The sequence below is a fragment of the Panthera pardus genome, unplaced genomic scaffold (genome assembly GCF_024362965.1).
Source record: "Panthera pardus isolate Hobbes unplaced genomic scaffold, ASM2436296v1 HiC_scaffold_13, whole genome shotgun sequence".
Taxonomy (NCBI): Eukaryota; Metazoa; Chordata; class Mammalia; order Carnivora; family Felidae; genus Panthera; species Panthera pardus.
In genome coordinates this window covers 38,473,539-38,497,248 of record NW_026526688.1, presented here as the reverse complement: position 1 = coordinate 38,497,248, position 23,710 = coordinate 38,473,539, and the positions used below count along the sequence as shown (strand labels likewise).

General features: G+C 35.8%; 1 protein-coding gene across 1 annotated transcript; it reads right to left on the bottom strand.

The window, feature by feature from the left end:
• Positions 1–1,975: 1,975 nt before the first annotated feature.
• LOC109262233 (arylamine N-acetyltransferase 1) lies at positions 1,976–22,235 on the bottom strand. Its single transcript, XM_019440591.2, has 2 exons — positions 22,150–22,235; positions 1,976–2,943 (listed from the first exon to the last, which is right to left on the bottom strand). Exon 2 carries the CDS (start codon positions 2,935–2,937, stop codon positions 2,065–2,067), a length of 873 nt encoding a protein of 290 aa, XP_019296136.2. The 5' UTR covers positions 2,938–2,943; positions 22,150–22,235; the 3' UTR covers positions 1,976–2,064.
• Between the last annotated feature and the right edge of the window lie 1,475 nt (positions 22,236–23,710).

Sequence of the window (23,710 nt, the reverse complement as noted above, 5' to 3'; positions counted from 1 at the left end):
AGAGAGGGTATTTTTTTTTTTACCATTGTTCTTCTTTCCCAAGATTGATTTGGCTACTCAAGGTCTTTTATGGTTCCATACACTTTTTAGGATTGCTCCATTTTTGTGTAAAATGTCACTGAAATTTTGATAGTGATTGCATTGCCTCTATGGATAACCTTGAACAGTGTGAATATTTTAACACTTAATATTCATTTATTTTTGAAAGAGAGAGAGAGAGTATTTTTTTACCTCTGTTCTTTCCCAAGATTGATTCGGCTACTCAAGGTCTTTTGTGGTTCCATACACTTTTTAGGATTGTTCCATTTTTGTATAAAATGTCACTAAAATTTTGATAGTGATTGCATTGCCTCTATGGATAACCTTGAGCAGTATGAATATTTTAACAATGTTAATACTTGTGATCCATAACGTGGTTTATCTTTTTTTTAATTTGTGTCTTCTTTATTTTTTCATGTGTGTCTTTAATTATTTCATCACTGTCTTATAGTTTTTGAGTGTATAGATCTTTCACTCTTGTGGCTAAATTTATTCCTAAGTGTTTTATTGTTTTCATGCTATTGTGAATTTCTTTTTCAGATATTCTGTTGTTAGTGTTTAAAAATGCAATTGGGGGTGCCTGAATGAAAGGAAAGCATCGGAGGAAAGCAAGAGCCTAAGGTAGTGACAACTTCTCATTGGCTGAATTGTGGTATCATTGGCTGATCTTGTTGAAGGAAAAGGAAAAATTCTTACTGTTGGAGTAAAGTAAGCTTCTTATTGCAAATCCAAGATACACATCTTGTTGGGGTCTGCAATTGATGAAAAGTGGTAGGGCGTATGAGCTCCCATTCTGGCCTCCCAACTCTATTTTATTTTTTTATTTTATTTTTTTTATTTTTTTTCTTATCCTATCAGTCTTTTATTCTTTTTTTTTTTTTTTTGAAAATTTTAACTGTTTAATTTAATTTAATTTTTTTTAATTTTATTTTATTTTTATTTTTTAATATATGAAATTTACTGTCAAATTGGTTTCCATACAACACCCAGTGCTCATCCCAAAAGGTGCCCTCCTCAATACCCATCACCCACCCTGCCCTCCCTCCCACCCCCCATCAACCTTCAGTTTGTTCTCAGTTTTTAACAGTCTCTTATGCTTTGGCTCTCTCCCACTCTAACCTCTTTTTTTTTGTTTTCCTTCCCCTCCCCCATGGGTTTCTGTTACGTTTCTCAGGATCCACATAAGAGTGAAACCATATGGTATCTGTCTTTCTCTGTATGGCTTATTTCACTTAGCATCACACTCTCCAGTTCCATCCATGTTGCTACAAAAGGCCATATTTCATTTTTTCTCATTGCCACGTAGTATTCCATTGTGTATATAAACCACAATTTCTTTATCCATTCATCAGTTGATGGACATTTAGGCTCTTTCCATAATTTGGCTATTGTTGAGAGTGCTGCTATAAACATTGGGGTACAAGTGCCCCTATGCATCAGTACTCCTGTATCCCATGGATAAATTCTTAGCAGTGCTATTGCTGGGTCATAGGGTAGGTCTATTTTTAATTTTCTGAGGAACCTCCACACTGCTTTCCAGAGCGGCTGCACCAATTTGCATTCCCACCAACAGTGCAAGAGGGTTCCTGTTTCTCCACATCCTCTCCAGCATCTATAGTCTCCTGATTTCTTCATTTTGGCCACTCTCCCAACTCTATTTTAAATGAAGTTTCTTTCATTCATTTTCACAAACCAATATGGAAGATTTCCTAGCACAAGTCACTATATTCACCCACGAAAAACATAGGCCATCCTTAAAATACTTTTCTTATTAATTTTGAAAAGTTTCTGATTATATTTCTTTAAAATGTTATCTAACTATAAATCCTGATATTTTTAAGAGTGAAATTTTCTTTAATATAATGTGCAAACAATTGAGGAAATATGGTAATTGATAGTTGATTAATTCGGTGATAAATACATAAACACTTATTAGTTTATTTTCTCTAATATATGTTTAATATTTTTTATAACAAAAAGTTTCAGTACATGAAATAATACTGAAGACTATTTTTACTCCTTACTCTAAATGGTAAAAAATTGATCACCATGTTTGGGCACAAGCTTTCTCTCTAAGGAAATATTAAATGTATTTTTCAGCTTTTGTTCTACTTCTTCTTCATTCAGGACCTTAAACTCTACCAAATCCATATTGTCCTTATAATTGAATTTTCTATAGGTAAGGGTGCAGCCCACTAAACAGTGAACCCCTTCAGATGTCTGCAAGGAACAGAATGACTTGCTTGTAAACACAGATGTTGGAGATGTCTGAAGGTATGTATTCACAGACTCAAAATCTTCAATTGTTCGAGGTTCAAGAGTAAAGGAGTATATTTTTCGGTATTTATTTTTTTCCAGGAGATCAGAATTAAGAAATTCTTCATTTACAATGTACTGCTGTCTTCTGATTTGGTCCAGGTACCAGATTCCTCTCTCTTCTGTCAAGCGGAAGATGCAAGGCACTTGAAGCTGATCCTTTCCAGAAATTAACTCCAGAGGCTGCCACATCTGGTAAGAACGTCCAAATCCAGCATCCACTATGTAATTCTTACCCTCAGTAGTCACCTTCAGCAGGAGATGAATCATAGCATTACTATATTTGTTGGCTGCAGTACTGTACACGTAACCCCCCAACATTGTGGTCTCATAACCAATTGTGGTCAGAACCCAGTACAGAAGATGATTGACCTGGAGACACCATCCACCACGGTTTCTCCACACAACTTGCTCAAAAATGGCCTTCAAGCCCAATTCCATGGTTTCCCCACAATGGATGTTAAGGTTCTCAAAGGGAATGGCTCGGATCTGGTGCTGAAGAATGTCAGTTAATGTTTCCAAGTCCAATTTGTTCCTAAAATTCTTATAACCAATTCTTTCAAAATATGCTTCAATGTCCATGATCCCCTAAAAGAAAGACAACAAAATAGAAACAAATATATTTCTTTTACATTTGAATTTCTTTTATTAGCTTAATTATATTTTTAATATGTAAATGCAATCAGTGGTTATAAAGATCCATAATCATAAGTCTTTTGTTTAGTGCTTTTATTGTATAAAATACTTTGATGCATACAAATTCACCTAGTAGACTTAGTAACCCTGTAGGAAAACTATCATTTCATTCACACTTTGAACATGAAAAATTGGAAATTCAGAATAAGTGAGGAGCAAAATTATAAACAGCTTACATGTGGTTTTCTTCATGATGAACAAAGCAAGGTTTGAATCAGTATCAAAACAGGATTTACAAGTAATTCCTCATATAAACAGAAGAATTATTAAAGAAGTCCATTTTGTTCATGGTGCCTGACCCACTCACTTTCCCCTTTAGATAAAACCATAGTCAAAGTTTCCCACTCAAAGATTTACATTCATTTGTGCACTGATTTATTAACTCATTCAATATAGTTTCTGAATACCTACTATGTATTTGCTACTGATCTGCTGCTTGCTTGCCCACAGAAATCTTACATTTTAGTAGGGATTGGGCTGACATAAATAGTAAATTAAATAAACCAATAAAATATTCAATTTCTTAGATTATGATAAGTGCTTTGTGGAAAACTAAAGCAAAGAAAGAATATACATTGTTCACTGAGAGAACTTTAATTTCAAATAAAGTCATCAAAGAAAGTTTCATTGTGATCTTAAGGATGTGAGAGAATGAACCATGTCCACATTGTGTGGACCACTTAGGCAGAAGAAACAGCAAAAAAAGTACACTTGCCTAGAATGTTCAGAGAACATGTAGAAAGCTACAGTGATTGAAGCAGAGAGGAAATGTGGATTGAAATGAGATCAGACAAGTGACATAGGTCTATAAACCATATCAGCCTTTTGGCTTTTAGTCTGAAGTGCAAAATCACTCTGAGAAGGACAGTAGGGGAAGATTTCAGTTCAGCAAAGTATACCATAATCATTTTGATATTTCTGGCTATTTTATGAAGAATAAGTTGTACACATTCAGCTGAACATTTAACCTAAGAAAGACCAATTTAAAGTACAAAGGCTCTAGGACCAGTGCTTTGCTCATGGATGGCATGTTATCCAAGTTGGGTCGGTGAGACTCTACTGAAGGAATTTTTCTGAAACCTAAGCAGATATATTCTCCTGCAGGGCTAAACACTGGTAGGATTTCTCAAAGCTACAAGGAGAACTTGCTGAAAAATAATATCAACAAAGAATTTATGGAGTTGAGAAAAGAAAAGCAGGAGAAAAGACAAGAAAGACATGAATAAAATCTTAAATTATCTCTTGACTTTCCGCTAAGGTGAGCTAAAAAAAAAAGCCCTTATTTTGTTAAATCTCATGTAGAAAAGTTTTCTGTCCCCTGCTAGTGAAGAGCCCTAATCCCATGTAAGACACTACTTATAACAGTGGTGCATTACCATTGTTAATATAACATGGCCTGAAGTGACATGAAACAAAAGGCCCTGTCCCTAAGCTAGTGGTGATAAGCTATATGTTTCTATTGTCCTTATTGTCATTTCTTTTGTATTTTTTCTCTTTCTTCATCAACTCTTCTTTCCATTTTGCTATTGTTTCAAATTTCTGCATTCTTGGTGTCTGCAACTTTATTTTCTCCAAATAATTTCATCTCTTCTCATCTTAATTTGTATTGGTATCTTTTATCAACATGTACAAAAGCTCTAAAACTATCACTCAGAAACAGAGAACAACTGTAATTTAGCCAGACCATCCCAAACCTTTCCTTATTTCTATATCCAGAAGCAGTGTTAAGGACAGGTGATGTGGAACAAAAGATATATGGTTTAGATATGCTTTATCTTAGAAATTAGTCAATAGTTTTAAACTACTGAGACTCAAATTGCAATAGTTTTATACAGATATCAAGGCAAACCCTTTTTGCAATGTGGCACAACCTGAGATGTCATGGTACAAAGGCTTTAAGTTTAATAGTCATAAGTTTAGTATTTCTCTTTTCTCTCCTCATATCATTTCTTTCAGATTCTTTTATTTCTCTTGTTTTTGACTCATCCAGCACTCCCTTTCTCTGTTCTTGGTATCTGAAATATTGTTTTATTTAAATCTATTAGATCCATTACATTTCTTGTCATCTCAAAAACATCTTTTCCCAACAAGCTGTAATACTCTACCATGTAGGCACAGAGGAACAACTGGTATTTAGCCAGACCACCTCATACCCTCTCTGGCACCTAACCAATAATCTAAATGTATATATAAGGAACAGAGGTGAAGGTTAATTGAAAGGGAATCAAGTAGTTTATAGATTGGCCATTTGATTCTTGGTCCGACCATTATTACTTCTACTAGGAAATTATTTTATATAATTTTTGAATTGTCATAGTTTGTTTTCAAGTGTTTTGTTTTCCTTTTTCCCCTCTTTCTCTCTATACTCTTTTTAAGATATAATTTTTTTTTTGAGAGAGAGAGGATGAAAGAGGCAGAGAGAGAAAGTCCCAAAAGGGGCAGAGAGAAAGAGAGTGAGAGAAAGAAGCAGGGTTCATACAAAGTGGGGCTTATGTTTTACCTGAAGCATGGGTTGCATTCTACCTGAAATGGGGCTTGTGTTCACCTCAAGCAGGGCTTGAACTCGAACTCATCAACTGTGAGATCATGACCAGAGCCGAAGTCTGATGCTTAATGACTGAGCCACTCAGGCGCCCTTAAGATATAATTTTAAATTAGAATTTAGTAACTGTATGTCCATTAAAAAAATTCAGTTTCTATTAGGAGTCTCAATGCAAACATGTTGTAACTAAAAAAATACTTGAGTATTTTGTGACTAAACATAAGAAATTGTGTGTAACTAAAGTGATTCAAAGCAAAATGCTGGGAAAGCATTTCACTGGGAAATAGTGAATATTTCTACTGGGAAAGTAAAAAGTAGTTGGAAAGGAAATATTGCATTGGAAATGCTATTAGCTTTATAAGTTGATTTGTAGCATCTCTGTGAAGTGATATACCCTTTGCTTCCAGCTTAAAGATAAATGTAAAACTCAAAGAAGACAAAATGAACATACTTATAGAGTGCTGAGAAGTTTCATAAAGGTACTTAATATCTTAGGCAAATTAGAAGGAGAATGATTTTTAGTTTCCATTCAGAATACTTAGAAATTTCTTATTTCTGGCCTTAACTCTAGAAATAATAGATAAGATAGTAAAATATATATTGTGATTTCCCTTGCAAACAAAAAAGTAGTTAGGTGGACAGTGAATTGTTTTTTAAAAATCCCTAAAAATGCAAAACAGAAAAGAAAGGACTAAAAAGTGAATATCTGAATTATGTAGGAGACACTGTAGAAAGTATAGCCACAGGAAATGACAGCAGCACTGATGGAATTCTAGTCATGGACTTTGTGGAAGCCAGAGGAGGCTCAGAAGCAACAAGATGATTAATTGTCATGGGATCAGCAAGGAAGAGTAAAACATGTTTCATGCCCCTGATTACCACAAGATTTACCAAACACAGAAATACCAGTATGTAATGGTAGTACCTGGTCTTCCTTTAGGTGTAAAGTATATTTGGGGATATTGGCACAGAAAAATAAGGTAATATTTTTAATGTATGGTGTCACCAGAAAAGAACTGCTTATATACAGAAGATTGGCCACCCACCTATCTTCTGTCATAATTGATTTCCACTGAAAAGATTGAAGAGTCAAGTCCCACCCCAACCAGACATCTCCCCAGTCATATTAAAGAAACAAAGAGGGAGGGGAGCCTGGATGGATCAGTTGGTTAAATGTCTGACTCTTGATTTCAGCTCAAGTCATGATCTCATGGTTCATGTGTTTGAGACCTGCATTGGGCTACACACTGACAGTGTAGAGCCTGCTTGAGATTCTCTCTCCCTCTCTCTCTCTCTTTCTCTCTGCCTTTCCCACACACACACTCCATCTCTAAATAAATAAATAAACTTAAAAAAAAAAAAGAAACCAAGGGGGAGCCAGAGCCTCACATACATGAATATAATAAAAAAGTAGAATGCAAATATACTGAGATTGGGATAAGAAGAAAAAGACATACTATGTAAAAAACAAAGAAAGACCACCAACTCAAGAAAAATATAAACTGAACAATGGAAATAATTTTTTCACAGGTACTTGGAATAATACAACATTTAAAATGGACTTATAAAATAAAGCCAAAAAATGAGGTGCTAAAATAATACAGTATTATGGAACAAAAGATTTCAGGCCTTAGGAAACTAATGAAGAAAAAAAAACAAAGCTAATGCATAATCAATTATAAACAGAAAGGAACAATATAGATACAGGATGATTTCAAATTTCTTAAGTAGAAGAAAACCTTGATACTCAGATTACTACGAGTTAATAAAAAGATAAAGCCATTAAACAGGGAAAAGCTAGTAGAAAAAGTAGTCAAGGATGATTCAATGTAAAGATAATTGGAGTTTCTGAAGAAAACTCAGAAATCATAATAGAAAGAGTGGGGCGCCTGGGTGGCTCAGTCTGTTAAGTTACCGACCCTTAATTTTGGCTCAGGTCATGATCTCCCAGTGCTGTAAGCACAGAGCCTGTTTGAGATTCTGTCTCTCTCCCTCTCTCTTTGCCCCTCCGCTGCTTGTGCTCTCTCTCTCTCTGTCTCAAAAGTAAACTTTTAACAAATATAGAAAGAGATGACATATTCCTGAAATGAAGCAAAAAAAATAGATTTACAACACAAGAAAAACAAGATTTGGGAAAAGTCTGATTTAACGTATTCAGCACTGGAATATATTCTGATTAAATTGTTGAATATTCAAAATTTAACTATTCAAGCATCAGGCAGAGAAAGCAAACAATTTATAAGGCAGAAAAATAAGACTGGCATCAGAATACTTCACAGAAGTATCCAAATGTGAAGTAATTGAATTATGCTTACAAAGTACTGAATGGAAATGTGACCCTCAGATGATTATGTTAGTTTTTAATTTAATCATTAAGGCAACATAAAGACAATCTCAAACATGAAAAAAAAAACTTGAGAAATAAAACAATGATAAGCTACCTTGACAAAATATTACCTCTACAGTGGTTAGTGAAGATGTAAATCAAAATGAGAAAAAAAGTAAGGAAGAGAGAGGCCAAAATAAAGGAGTGCTGCACAGAATTGACTCCCTTTACTATAGAATAAAGAGTAGAAAATTTATGAGAATTATAGCTGAAGTAATTTAAAAACATTAAAAAATGTGACTCAATGAAACCCTTTAAACCTATTGGCCTCCAACACAGGTACAAAGGGATGAAGAACAGAGCATGCTTAGTGTATGTACCTAGACAGGCACATGGGATTTGTGAGGATTCAGAACTAAGGACAGTGTGGGGAGACTACTGCCTGTAAGCCACTCAAATCACCTCAGATCTCTTTTACCATTTTGCTGTGCTTGGCCTAGCTTTTGTGTTTTTTTTTTAAATTTATTTAAATTCAAGTTAGTAGTATTGGTTTCAGGAGCAGAACCCAAGGATTCATCACTCATGTATAACACCCAGCTGCTCATCCCACCAAGTGCCCTCCTTAATGCCCGTCACCCATTTAGTCCATCCCCCACACCCATCTCCCATCCAATAACCCTGTTTGTATTTAAGAGTCTGTTACGGTTTGCCTCCCTTTCTGTTTTTATCTTATTTTTCCTTCTCTTCCCCTATGTTTTCTGTTATGTTTCTTAAATTCCACATGAGTGAAGTCATATATTTTTCTTTATCTGACTGACTTATTTTGCTTAGCGTAATACACTCTAGTTCAATCCATGTTGTTGCAAATGGCAAGATTTTCATTCTTTGTGATCACCAAGTAGTATTCCATTGTATATATACACCACATGTTTTTAATCCATTCATCAGTCGATGAACATTTGGGCTATTGTTGATAGCACTGCTATAAACGGAGTACCTGTGCCCCTTCAAATCATCATTTTTGTCTCCTTTGGATAGATACCTAGTAGTGCAATTGCTGGGTCATAGGGTAATTCTATTTTTAATTTTTTGAAGAACCTCCATACTATTTTCCATGGTGGCTGCACCAGTTTACATTACCACCAACAGTGCAAAAAGGTTTCCCTTTCTCCACATACTTGCCAACATCTGTTGTTTCCTGAATTTTAAATTTTAGCTATTCTGACAGGTATGAGGTGGTATAACTTTTGCATTCTTATGCATAAGGACCTGCACCCTAGACCTTCTTTGGAGAATTCCTTGAGGGCTTCTAGATCTGCTTTGCCTCTCTCTCTCTGGAAAGCTGAAAATGACAGGCTGCTAGGGCTGCCCTCGGTCAGTGACTTGTGGGAGGTTTTGAAAACCCATGTGCTTGCCTTGTGTCTGGACAAACTTATAGTTCTCATTGAAGCTGAAACTTGGTTTCTCTCAGAAAAACTTCCTTAATATGTCAAATGCACATGGGTCCTTGTCTCAGTGTCTGATTATGGGAAACTGACTTAGTCGCATTGATGGTTATTTTGGAGAGCTGTATGAAGGAAGGTAAGATATACAGAATGAGGCCAACACTAAAGGGCCTTGAATATCAGATAAAAGACACTTGTTTTTTTCTGTAGATAAAATGGATGTTTTTTTTTGAATGATCAATATTAAGTGGTTGAATGGACTGCTGTGATTTATCCTTAAGTGACTTATCCTTAAGTGACATGTTACTTCAATTACAATTTACCATTTTGAATGTACACCTGGAGAGAAGGTTGGTATGTAGAATTTGCTGTCTAGTTTCCAGTCTCTAGAATCTCTTATTTTACATGTGCATCAGTGGTTTTAATTTTTTTTTTGTTAAGGAAACCCTTATTGTCTCCTAAAAGGAAGTTACAAGCAAGAGCCTTAAAAAAAAATTAAATAAATTTATCCAGGGAGAGACCTCATGGGGTGGTTCCCTACCACTCAAGACAATGAGTAGCACAAATAAATTATTGATTCAGATGGAATCGTTTGTAACTACTGTCTAAAGTGAGATGAACCAAAGGGACCCACACCAAGACACATTGTAACTAACATTGTCAACAGTTGAATTTAAAGAGAAAATCTTAAAAGCAGGAAGAGAAAAAAAAGCTAGTTATGTACAAGGGAACCTCAATAAGACTAGCAGATTTTTCAGTAGAAACTTTGTAGGCCAGAGAGAATGGCCCAATATATTCAAATGTCTGGTAGAGTTATGACTTAGAATTGAAGGAGAAATAAGAATGTACTCAGACAAGTAAAAGTTAAAGGAGTTCATCAATACCCAACAAGCTTTGCAAGCAATGTTAAGAAAACTTCCTTAAGCAAAAAAGAAAAAGCCGTATCTAATTAAGAAAATTATGAAAGAAAAAATTTCCCTGATAAACATATAGTAAAGATAGTGGATCAGCCATTTATATAGCTAGTATGTAATCTAAAAAACAAAAGTAACAAAATCACCCAGAGTCACAATAAGTAAAATCAAATAATAACAAAATTAAATAATAATAATAACAATAAAATAATACCATGTAAAATAACATCAAAAACATAAAATGTGGGGGGTAGTAAAACTGTACTTTTAGGATGCAGTTGAACTTAAGTGACCCTCAACTTAAAATAGTCTGCTATGTACATAGGATGTTACATATAAACCTCATGGTAACCACAAATCAAACGTCTATACACAAGAGAAATAAAAGCAAACAACACTAGGGAAAGCCACAAACTTATTAGAAAAGATATCAAGAGGAAAAGAAAAGAACAAAGACATAGAAAAACAAACAGAAAACAACAAAAAAAAAGGCTATAAGCACATACTTATCAATAACTACTGTAAATGTAAAAGAACAGAATGCTCCAATTAAAATACACAGATTGGCTGAATGAATAAAAATAAGACACAGACATATGCTGCATACAAGAGGCTCACTTGATTTAAAAAAAACACACACAATAGCCAAATTATGGAAAGAGCCTAAATGTCCATCAACTGATGAATGGATAAAGAAATTGTGGTTTATATACACAATGGAGTTCTACATGGCAATGAGAAAGAACGAAATATGGCCCTTTGTAGCAACATGGATGGAACTGGAGAGTGTGATGCTAAGTGAAATAAGCCATACAGAGAAAGACAGATACCATATGTTTTCACTCTTATGTGGATCCTGAGAAACTTAACAGAAACCCATGGAGGAGGGGAAGGAAAAAAAAAAAAGAGGTTAGAGTGGGAGAGACCCAAAGCATAAGAGACTCTTAAAAACTGAGAACAAACTGAGGGTTGATGGGGGGTGGGAGGGAGGGGAGGGTGGGTGATGGGTATTGAGGAAGGCACCTTTTGGGATAAGCACTGGGTGTTGTATGGAAACCAATTTGACAATAAATTTCATATATTGAAAAAAAAATTAAAAAAATAAAAAAAATAAAAAAACACACACACAAAAAGACTGAAAATAATGGGACATAAAAAGATATTTTGTGAATGGAAACAGAAAGAAAGCTGGGGTAGCAATCCGTATATGAGATAAAATAGACATTAAAGCAAAGATTGTAATGAGACCAGAAAAAGGTATTACATAAGAATAAAGGGATCAACACAACAAGTGGATATAACACTTACATATATAACACTGTTAGGCGCACCTGACATAGCAGCACCTAAATACATAAAGCAATACTAACATACAGAAAGTGAGAAACTGACAGTAATAGGATAATAGATTTTAACATTCCACTAACATCAATAAATAGATCATCCAGAGAGAAAATCAATAAGAAATGCCACCTTAAATGACCTATTAGACCAGAAAACTTAATACTGATAATAACAAGAGAGGAAGAAAGGCATTATATCACAGTTTAGAGGTCTAGCCATCAAGAAGATCTAACAATTGTAAATATTTATGCCCCCAACTTGGAAAAACCCAAACAATAAATCAATTAATAACAAACATAAACTCCTTGATAACAATACCATAATGGTAGAAGACTTTTTAAAACAAAAATATTTATGCTTAAGAGAGAGAGTGCTCACACACACATGAGTGGGGAAGGGGCAAAAAGAGCAGGGGACAGAGGATCCAAAGTGTGCTCTGTGCTGACAGCAGAGACCTGTATGCGGAACTTGCACTCATGAACTGTGAGATCAAAATCAGATGCTCAACTGAATGAGCCACCCAGGTGCCCCAGGAGGAGACTGTAATATGCCGATTACAGCAAGGGACAAATAATTTAAGCAGAAAATGAACAATGAAACAAAGGCTTTGAATGGCACCCTGGATGAGATGGACTTAACAGATATATTCAGAACATTTAATCCTAAAACAGCAAAATACACATTCTTCCTGAGTGCACTTGGAACATTCTTCAGAATAGATCACATATAGGATCAGAAATCAGGCCTCAACAGGTATAAAAAGATCAAGATCAAACCATGCATATTTTCTTATCACAATGTTATGAAACTTGAAGCCAAGAACAAGAAAAAATTTGGAAAGCCCTCAAATACATGGAGGTTAAAGAACATACTACTAAAGAATAAATGGGTTAGCCAGGAGATTAAAGAAGAAATTTTTAAAAATACATGGAGACAAATGAAAATGAAAACATGACAGTCCATACCCTTTGGTATGCAGTCCTAAGGGGAAAGTACGTTGAACTCTGGTCTAGCTCAAGTAACAACAAAAAAGTCCCAAATATACAGCCTAACCTTACACCTAAAAGAGCTAGAAAAGGAACAGCAAATAAAGCCTAAAGCCAACAGAAAAGGGAAATAATAAAGATTTGAGCAGAAATAAACAATATAGAAACAACAAAAAAAACAGAACAAATAAATGAATCCAAGACCTGGTTCTTTGAAAGAATTGACAAAGTTGACAATCCCCTAGCTAGACTTATCAAAAAGAAAAGATAAAGACTCAGACAAAATCACAAATGAAAGAGGAGGGATCACAACCAACACCACAGAAATACAATTATAAGAAAACACTATGAAAAATCATATGCCAACAAACTAGGCAATTTGGAAGAAATGGACAAATTCCTAGAAATGCACAAACAACCAAAACTGAAACAGGAAGAAATATAAAATTTAAATGGACTCCTAACCAGCAAAGAAATTGAATCAAAATTCTCCAACAAACAAATGTCTTGGCAAGATGTCTTCCCAGAGGAATTCTACCAGACTTTTAAAAAAAAGTTAATACCTATTCTCAAACTGTTCCAAAAGCTAGAAATAGAAGGAAAGCTTCCAAACTCATTCTCTGAAGCCAGCATTACCTTGATTCTAAAACCAAATAAGGACTCCACTGAAAAGAATTACAGACAAACATCCTGGTCTTTTGCATCTGAAACTAGATGCAAAAATTATCAGCAAGATACTAGCAAAATGAACTCAACAGTACATTAAAGAATGATCAACTGGCATTTTTTCCTGGGCTTCAGGGTTGGTGTATCACATTGACTGATTTGTGAGTATGTAACCAACCTTGCAGCTGAGAAAATTGGACAGTGACATGCAGAAAAGTGAAACTGGACCACTTTCTTACATCATACACAAAAATGAACTCAAAATGGATGAAAGACCTAAATATGAGACAGGAAATCATCAAAATCCTACAGGAGAAAACATGCAGCAATCTCTTTGACCTCAACCTCAGCAACTTCTCACTAGACATGTCTCTGGAACCTGGGAAATAAAACACAAAAGTGAACTATTGAGACCTCATCAAGATGAAAACTCCTGCACAACAAAGGAAACAATCAACAGAACTAAAAGACAACCAATTGAATGGGAGAAGATATTTGCAAATGACATATCGGATAAAGGATTAGTACCCAATATCTATAAAGAATTTATCAAACTAAACACCCAAAAACACAAATAATCCACTAAACAAATGGGAGGAAGACATGAATAGACACCTTTCCATGCAAGACCTACAGATGGCCAACAACACATGAAAAATGCTCAACATCACTTATCAGGGAAATACAAATCAAAACTACAATGAGATACTACCTCACACCTGTCAGAATGACTAAAATTAACAACTCAGGAAACAAAAGACGTTGGTGAGGATGCAGAGAAAAGGGAACTCTTTTGCACTGTTGGTGGGAATGTAAACTGGACCATCTGCTCTGGAAAGCAGTATGGAAGTTCCTCAAAAAATTAAAAATAGAGCTACCCTGTGACCCAGCAAATGCACTACAAGGTATTTATCCAAAGGATACAAAAATGCTGATTCAAAGGGGCACATGCAGTCCAATGTTTATAGCAATGCTATCAATAATAGCCAAATTATGGGTAAGAGCCCAAATGTCCATCAACTGATGAATGGCTAAAGATGTAGTATATATATAATGGAATATTACTTGGCGATGAAAAAGAATGAAATTTTGTCATTTTCTGCAACACGTAGGGAACTAGAGTATATTATGCTACATGATATACTTCAGTCAGAGAAAGAAATATCATAAGATTTCACTCATGTGGAATTTAAGAAACAAAACACATGAACAAAAGGAAGGAAAGGAAAAATAAGGAAAAAACAGAGAAGGAAGCAAACCATAAGTGGCTCTTAAATGTAGAGAACTGAGGGTTGCTGGAAGAGAGATTGGTGGGAGGGTGAGCTAAATGGGTGATGGACATTAAGGAGGGCACTTGTTAGGGTGAACACTGGGTGTTATATATAAGTAATGAATCACTGGGTTCTACTCCTGAAGCCAAGACTGCACTGTATGTTAACTAACTGGCATTTAAATAAATAAAAAAAATATACATAGTACATGTCATCAAAAACAGCAGAATACATATTTTTTTCAAGTGCAAATGGAACATTCTCAAAGATAGATTACATTTTAGGCTACAAACAATAATTAATTTAAGAAGACTGAAATCATATCAACCTTCTTTTCAGACCACAACAGTTTGAGATTAGAAGTCAATTACAAGGAGAAAACTGGAAAAAGCACATACCCATGAGACTAAACAATATGCTACTAAACAACCAATAGGTCAACAAAGAAATCAGAGGAAATCAAAATATAACTCAAAACAAATGAAAATGGAAACACTATGGTTCAAAACCTCTGGGATGCAGCAAAAATAGTTCCAAAAGGGAAATTTACAGCAATATGGGCCTATCCCAAGAAATAAACAAACAAAAATACTGAAATAGTCAAATCTTATACCTGAAATAACTAGAAAAAGAACAAAGTCTAAAGTTAGTACCAGGAAGGAAATAATAAAGATCAGAGTAAAAATAAATAGAGACTAAAAAAACATAAAAGATTTGTGAAACTAAGAGTTGGTTCTTTGAAAAGATAAAAAAAAATTGACAAACCTTTAGCCAGACATCTCAAGAAAAAAGAAAGACCCAAATAAGGTAAATCAGAAATGGGAGAGAAGTTATAACTGATAATACAGAAATACAAAGAATAATGACAGACTATGTGAAAAATTACAACAATTACCTGCCAACAAATGGGACAATCTGGAAGAAATGGATAAATGTCTAGAAACTATCTTCCAAGACAGAATTAGGAAGAAACAGAAGATCTGAATAGACATTACTATTAATGAAATTGAATCAATAATAAAAAACAAAAACAAACAAATCAACCAACCAAACACCAAACAACTCCAAACAAAGCCCACGTGTCTTAAAAGATAAATTCTACCAAACATTTAAAGAAGAGTTAATACCTATTCTGGTGAAAATATTTCAAAATAATTAAGAGGAATGCTTCCAAAATCATTTAAGAAGGCCAATATTACACTCATACCCAAACCACAGAAAGACACCACACACACACACACACACACACACACACACTCACACACAATTACAGGCCAATATTCCTGATGAACACAAATGCAAAAATCCTAAAAAATTTAGCAAACCAAATTCAACAATATATTCAAAGGATTGTACACCATGATCAAATGGGATTTATTCTAGAGATGCAACAACATTCACAAATGAACAACAGTAATACATCATATTAGCAAAAAGAAGGGTTAAAAAATATGGTCATCTTAATAGATACAGAAAAAAGCATTTTATAAAATTCAATATATCATTTATGGTAAAACCTCTCAACAGAGTGGGTGTGGAAGAAACATACTTCAACATAATAAAGGCTATAATATGCAAAACAACAGCCAACATCATAATCAACAGTGAAAAGATGAAAGTTTTTCCTCTAAGATCAATAAGATGAATGCCCACTATTGCCACTATTATTCAACATAGTATTGGAAGTTCTAGCCACAACATCAGAAAAGAAAAGAAAAAAAAATCAAAGTGGAAATAACAAGTAAAATTATCACTATTTGCAGAAAACATGATACTTTATATAGAAAACTCTAAAGATTCCACCTAAAAACTATTAGAAGTAATAAATGAAATCAGTAAAGTTGTAGGATACCAAATTAATACACATACACCTGTGGCAATTCAGTCAGGTCTTGGACATAAGTAACTGATAAGAGGTTAATATACAGAATATGTAAAGAACTCACAAACTCATTATCAAGAACAAATGAACAATCCAATTAGAAAATGTGCAGAGGACCAGAATATGAATAGACATTTTTCCAAAGAAGACATAAGGATCATCAACAGATGCATGAAAACACTCAATATCACTAGTCATCAGGGAAATGTAGATAAAAACAATGAGATTTCACCTCACACCTGTTAGAATGGCTAAAATCAAAACCACAAGAAAGACTAAGTGTTGCCAAGGAAGTAGGAAAAAGAAACCTCATGCACCATTGGTCAGAATGCAAGCTGGTGAAACCACTGTGAAAAACAGTGAGGTTTTGAGGTTTCTCAAAGATTAAAATAGAATTACCATGTGGTCCAGTAATTCCACTACTAGGTATTTACCCAAAGAAAACAGAAGCACTAATTGAAAAGACATATGCACTCTTATGTTTCCAACAGCATTGTTTAAAATAACCACATGCAAAAAAATGATACTGGACTGCTTTCTTACACCACATACAAAAATAAACTCAAAATGACTTAAATGTGAGACCCTAGACTATGAAAATGATACAAGAAAGCATACACAGCTCTTAGACATTGGTTTGCACATGTTTTTTTAGATCTGTCTTTTTAGGCATGGACAACAAAAGCAAAAATAAATAAGTGGGACTACATTAGACTAAACATCTTTCAACAGGAAAGAAACCTACCAACAAAACTAAAATGCAACCTAATGAATAGGGGAAGATACTTACAAAAGATATAATTGATAAGGGGTTAAAATACAAAATATAAAATTAACTCAAAAGATATGAAAAACAAACAATCCAGTTAAAAAATAGGCAGAGGACCTCACCAACTTAATTTTACCCATTCTGACAGGTATGAAACAATATCTCATTGTGGTTTTGATGTGTATTTCCCTGATGATGAGTGATGAGCATTTTTCATGTGTTGTTGGCCATCTGTAGGTCTTGTATGGAAGAGTGTCTATTTATGGGTCTTCCTCCCATTTGTTTAGTCGATTATTTTGGGGGGGGGTTTAGTTTGATAAATTCTTTATAGATTTTGAATACTAACCCTTTATCTGATATGTCATTTGCATATATTCTCTCATTCCATTGGTTGTCTTTAGTTTTGTTGATTGTTTCCATTGCTGTGCAGAAGCTTTTTATCTTGATGAAGTCCCAGTAGTTGATTTTTGCTTTTGCTTCCCTTGCCTCTGGAGAAAGGGGAACACTCTTAACTGTTGGTGGGAATGAAAACTGGTGCAGCCACTCTGGAAAACAGTATGGAGTTTCCTCAAAAAAGTTAAAAAAAGAACTACCCTTGAGGTGCCTGAGTAGCTTAGTTGGTTAAGCTTCCAACTTTGGCCCAGGTCATGATCTCATTATTCATGAGTTCGAGCCCTGTGTCTGGCTCTGTGCTGACAGCCAAGATCCTGGAGCCTGCTTCAGATTCTGTGTCTCCCTTTCTATCTGTCCCTCCCCAACTCTCTGTCTCTGTCTCTCAAAAATAAACATTAAAAAAAAACAGAACTACAACCCAGCAATTGCACTAAGTATTTATCCAAAAGATATAAAATAACTGACTCAAAGGGGCTTATGCACCCCAAAGTTTATAGCAGCATTATCAACAACAGGATATTATGGAAAAGCCCAAATGTCCATTGACTGATAAATGGATACAGAAGTTGTGGCACATATACAAACACACACATACACACACACTAGAATATTTCTCAGCCACCAAAAAGAATTAAATCTTGCCATTTGCAACAAGACAGAAGAGCTAGAGTGTATTATGCTAAGTAAAATAAGCCAGTTATAGAAATACACATACCACATGATTTCACTCATATGTAGAATTTAAGAAACAAAACAGATGAACATAGGAGAAGTGGAAAAAATAGGTAGAGGGCAGCAAATTAACTGTAGAGAACAAACTGAGCACTGATGGAGGGAGATGAGAGGGGGATGGGATAAATGGGTGATGGATATTAAGGATGGTGCTTGCTGTGATGAGCACTAGGTGTTATAGGTAAGTAGTGAACCAATGAATTCTTAAAACCAATTTGCCATGTGAACTAACTAGAATTTAACTAAAAACTTGAAATAAAAAAAAATAGGCAGAGCACCTGAAGACATGTTTCCAAAGAAGACATACAGTTGGCCAACAGATACATGAAAGGATGCTTAGCATCACTAATCACCAGGGAAATAGAAATCAAAACCTCAATGATATATCTATCACCTCACACTGTTGGAATGGCTAGTATCAAAAAAGAAATAGCAAGTGTTTGGGTGACTGGCTGACTCAGTCAGTAGAACATATGACTTTTGATCTTGGGATCATGAATTGAAGCCCCACATTGGGTAAGGAGCTTACTTAAAAAGAAAAAAACACAAATAGCAAATATATGTGAGGATGTGGAGAATAGAGAATCCTTGTGTGCTGTTGGTGGGAATTTAAATTGGTACATTCACTATGGAAGACAGTATGATGGTTCCTCAAAAAATTAATAATAGAACTACCATGCAATCCAGCGATTTGATTTCTAGGTATTTAACTTATGAAAATGAAACATTAATTCAAAAAAAAATATACCCCCTAAGTTCATTGCAGGATTACTTACAATAGTCAAAATACAGAAGGAATCTAAGTGTCCATTGATAGAGGAATGGATCAAGAAGATACGGTAAGTATATATAATGGAATACCACTAAGCCATAAAAAAATAAAATCTTGCCATTTGTAACAACATGGACAGACCTACAGGGTATTATGCTAAGTGAAATGAGTCAGACAAAGACAACTTTCACTTGTATGTGTAATCTATAAAACAAAACAAACAAGAGAAACAGACTCATAGATACAAGGCTAATCTGCTGGTTTCTCAGAGAGAAGTGTGGAGGGATGGGCTAAAGAGAAGGGGATTAAAATACCAACTTTCAGTTATAAAATAAGACATGGGAATACAATATACAATGTAGGGAATATGGTTAATAGTATGCAATGATTTTACAGTGACAGATAGTGAAGTTATTGGTGATAACTTCACAATGTATATAAATACTGAATCATTATGTTGTATACCTGAAACATATAAAATTTGACATCAATTACTTCAGTAAAAAAGAAAATAATAAAAATAAAAACTCCGCAGGTAAATTCAAAGTGCAAAGTTGAAAATTACTGTCCAGCGACAGAATTCTCACTCTTCCCCTACTAGCTACATAACCTCAGAAAAACCTCTTGTCACCCTGTGCCTCAGAGTATTCCCATAAATTAGAATTACAAGATGACAGTTTGATATTTTTGATATTACTTTACTAAGCTGTAGACAGGACAACATGGCTTATTACATGGAAAAGAACTACAACAGTTTTGTTGTGGACTGAATGCACCTCTCCAATATGATAGTATTTTTTTTTAATATATGAAATTTACTGTCAAATTGGTTTCCATACAACACCCAGTGCTCATCCCAAAATGTGCCCTCCTCAATACCCATCACCCACCCTGCCCTCCCTCCCACCCCCCATCAACCCTCGGTTTGTTCTCAGTTTTTAACAGTCTCTTATGCTTTGGGTCTCTCCCACTCTAACCTCTTTTTTTTTTTTTCCTTCCCCTCCCCCATGGGTTTCTGTTACGTTTCTCAGGATCCACATAAGAGTGAAACCATATGGTATCTGTCTTTCTCTGAATGGCTTATTTCACTTAGCATCACACTCTCCAGTTCCATCCACGTTGCTACAAAAGGCCATCCAATATGATAGTGTTAAGAAATAGAGGGAGCCTTGGAAGAAAACTAGGTTTTGAAGTTGGAAGCTTCATGAATGAGATTTGTGCCTTTAGAAGTCACAAGACACTTTGCTTTCTTCCTACCTCATTTTTGTCTTGGAAGATAGACCAAGAAATCAGTTCTCTGGACTGAGAAAGTAGAGTCCTACAGCAAGGGGAAGTAGGATGTCAATACACACATAAACTGTACAAATCAGAAGTGGGCTTCCAAATCTCCAGAACTCTAAGAAAGAGTTGCTTAAGCAAAACTTCATTCCTTTTTATGAATTAGTAATATTCCATAGTATAAATAGACCATTTTTGTTTACTTCTTCATTCTTTGATGAGAATTTGGATTGTGTCCACTTTTAGCTATTATGAATAGCACAACTATGAACATTTGTGTTCAAGTACATTTTTCAGTATCTGTTCTCAAGTCTTTTGGATAGGTAGCTAGGAATAGAAATGCCGAGTTGAATAAAAGAATTTTAAGGAGTCCTCCTGAATAACTTTTCTTTCTATGTGCTTTTGTTTTCTTTTCCTCCTCCCTTCCCTTCCTTTCCTTTCCCTTCCCATCTTCTCTATCCCATCTTATTTTGGCTCTGAGGCCCACCCCAATGACACTACAACCCAGCCCACTCCCAGAGGCAAGTGACCAGCCCAATAATGTTCCAGATGGAAAAGGAGAAGTTTCCAGGCAAGCTATGTCCACAGACCATCCTTGAACTGTGTGTGCACTGAAAAGCCCCATCCAAGAGAAACAGTTGGTATGGCTAAAGACAGTTGGAATCGGCCCCAGGAAGCAGGAAGTTCTGAGAGTTTTGTTTTATTTTGTTTTTGCCCTCCTCAGGAGAAGCAGAAATTCAGATCTGAAGGTAAAATCTGCCTATTTTTAAAGTTGGCTCTGAACTTTTTAAGCCTATAAAGGAAAAACAAAATAGATCTCTGAACAAGATGCAGCTAAATAGTTGACAGCTAACTTCCTTTGGAGTGGGAGAGGGTGGGGTCAGCTGTTTTGTGACTGAGAAACTGAAATGAGAGCCCTGGGGAAGGGAAAGAGCAATTTATTTAAAAAGTGCCAACGGGCATGCTGTTTTTGTGAGAATCATGGCAGAACATGGGAGAAATGTCCAGGGTGGAGAGCCCATTGGACCCCTTCCTCCTGGGGTTGTCTGCCTCAGCAGGTTCCTCTCTCCTATGGAATTCTGTACATCTGTGCTCAGGGAGTGGCATCCTCCGTCTGCCAACAGTGAAGGAGTTGATACTTGTCAGTTATTGCTCCTGGCACCCTCCCCACTAAGCCTCTTTTCAGTACGATAAAACTTGTGGGAATTCCTTTAAACATTGTAGACAGTGCAACCCAGCCTCCCTGGGCATTTGAGATTATTAGAGAATTTCTGATCAGCTAATGCAGGAGAAACAGGAAATATGGACTTGCTGCCTGCAGGACTAACTGGGCCCTTTGGGACACAGCCAGTTGGGGACAGAGGAGGTGGACACCACTGCTTCAATTATCCAAGAGGGAAATTCAGCTCCCTGAAACACTCATTATACACATTAGCTGTCTTTTAACACACTTCTCTAATCCACACAATCCTTTTAAGTTCTCTTATTACTTCCATTTTACTGATGAACAACCTGACTTTTAGAGATGTAGAGTGACCTAAGTCCTCACAGCTAAGATGTGGTGTGGCTTTGACCATAACCCAGACAGTTTGAATCAAAGGCCTGTGACCTTATATGCTGTATAGTAGTTATAGCATAAGAATGTAAAATATGTGTTAGCCAAACTTCCTGAACCACCTTGGGACCTAAAATTCAGGCAAATGTGGTATCTAGTCCTCTGGACTCAACATTTAAGATAGGAATAAGCCCCAATTTCAAAGCACAGACAAGTCACTTACCGAGTTCCACTAGGACTCTCAACCAGGAAGCAGGCTGCCTGCCTTCTGTCCTCCCACTTCCAGCACCAGTACAGGAAGTGGCCTCCCTGGCCTTACAAACTGCTCCGCCCTCAAAGTTGAGTTAGAATCACCTAGAGATCTCTGGGAAATGTAGTTGTGCTTGTGCACCTCTGATTCAAATCTATTCATTGAAAGAGTGGAGAGCTGTATTATCTGATGAGCCCTGGCCACAAGCTGTGAGGGGTAGGTATTACATTGTATTTAACACAGTTCCTGCTTTTACAGAGCCCAAAGCCAGATGTCCTATGTGTAATGTGGAAGGTGAGGGTTTTGATGGGGTCCAGGAAAAGCAGAGGAGGCAGAAGAGGGGTGTTTTAAATCCTCAGGTTTTGACACCCTTTCTTTATCAAGTTCTGTGAGACCCCTCAGTTTCTATTTTTCTTTCTTCCATTCTCCATCTTCAGTCCCATTTGCCACTGCACCCAAAACCACTGTGTAGTGTGTCTGAAATGTGTCCACATATGTGGTATGAGTGTGACATATGTAATGCGGTTTGTTTTCTGCTTGTGTTTTAAGTTTACCTTAATGGTATAGGTCTATAATTTTGCTGTTTCCCATGCATTTCCCTCTACACTATCTTTTAAAGCCTATCTGCATGACCCAGTTGTTGCCTTGTGCTCTCTCTTTAATACTAATGGTCTAGTTCGTGCATCTAGTGTCATGCTGCACAAAATTGGGACTCTTTACCTGAGGTTTTCTCTTGTCCTCTCCTGAGCAGGCTAGATGGACCTAGATGGGTGCAATTTAATGTACCTGGGACCATCACTCTGCACAGCATGATGGGAACAAGAAGATAAATACCCTTGTGTTCTACCCACTTGGATGACATTACTCTGAGGCATGGACAACACTGTCCATAGAGGACAACTCTTTGTCCATAGAGGCAACCTGTCATAATGTATCCTTTATTTATTCTCACACTGCCCCTGCCTCACTTTCCTACTCCTACACTGGTGCTTCCTTAAATCACTACCCAAATAAGGTACTTGAATGCAAATTTACATCTCAGGGTCCAGTTTTAGAAGAAACCAACCTAAGACAATTTAGCTGACTAGACCAACTGGTGACGGACACTTGGGTTGCCTCCAACTCTTCATTACTACAAACACTGCTATGATGAGTACTTTTCCTGTAGATGGACATGAGAACTTTGCTTGGATATACATCAACAATGAAATGTGCTGGGGACAGGACATATGTGTACTTAATTTCACTGATAATTATCATCCTTCTGAGTAGAAAAATTCCCATTTCCCTCATATCATGATTGACACTTTATGTTAGCAGCACTCAGATGTCTGCCGATTGTATATGCCTAAGGTGATAGTTTAGTGTTTCTTTAATTTACACATCGAAATTACTAGTGGGTTTCAGAAGTTTTTCATATTCCTATTGACCCTTCAAAGTTTTCTGTTTATGAATTAAATGCAAGGTATTGACGAAGCACTTCTTTGCTGTAGTAGCTGGGACACAGCAGAGATGGGGAATGGATTGCAGAACA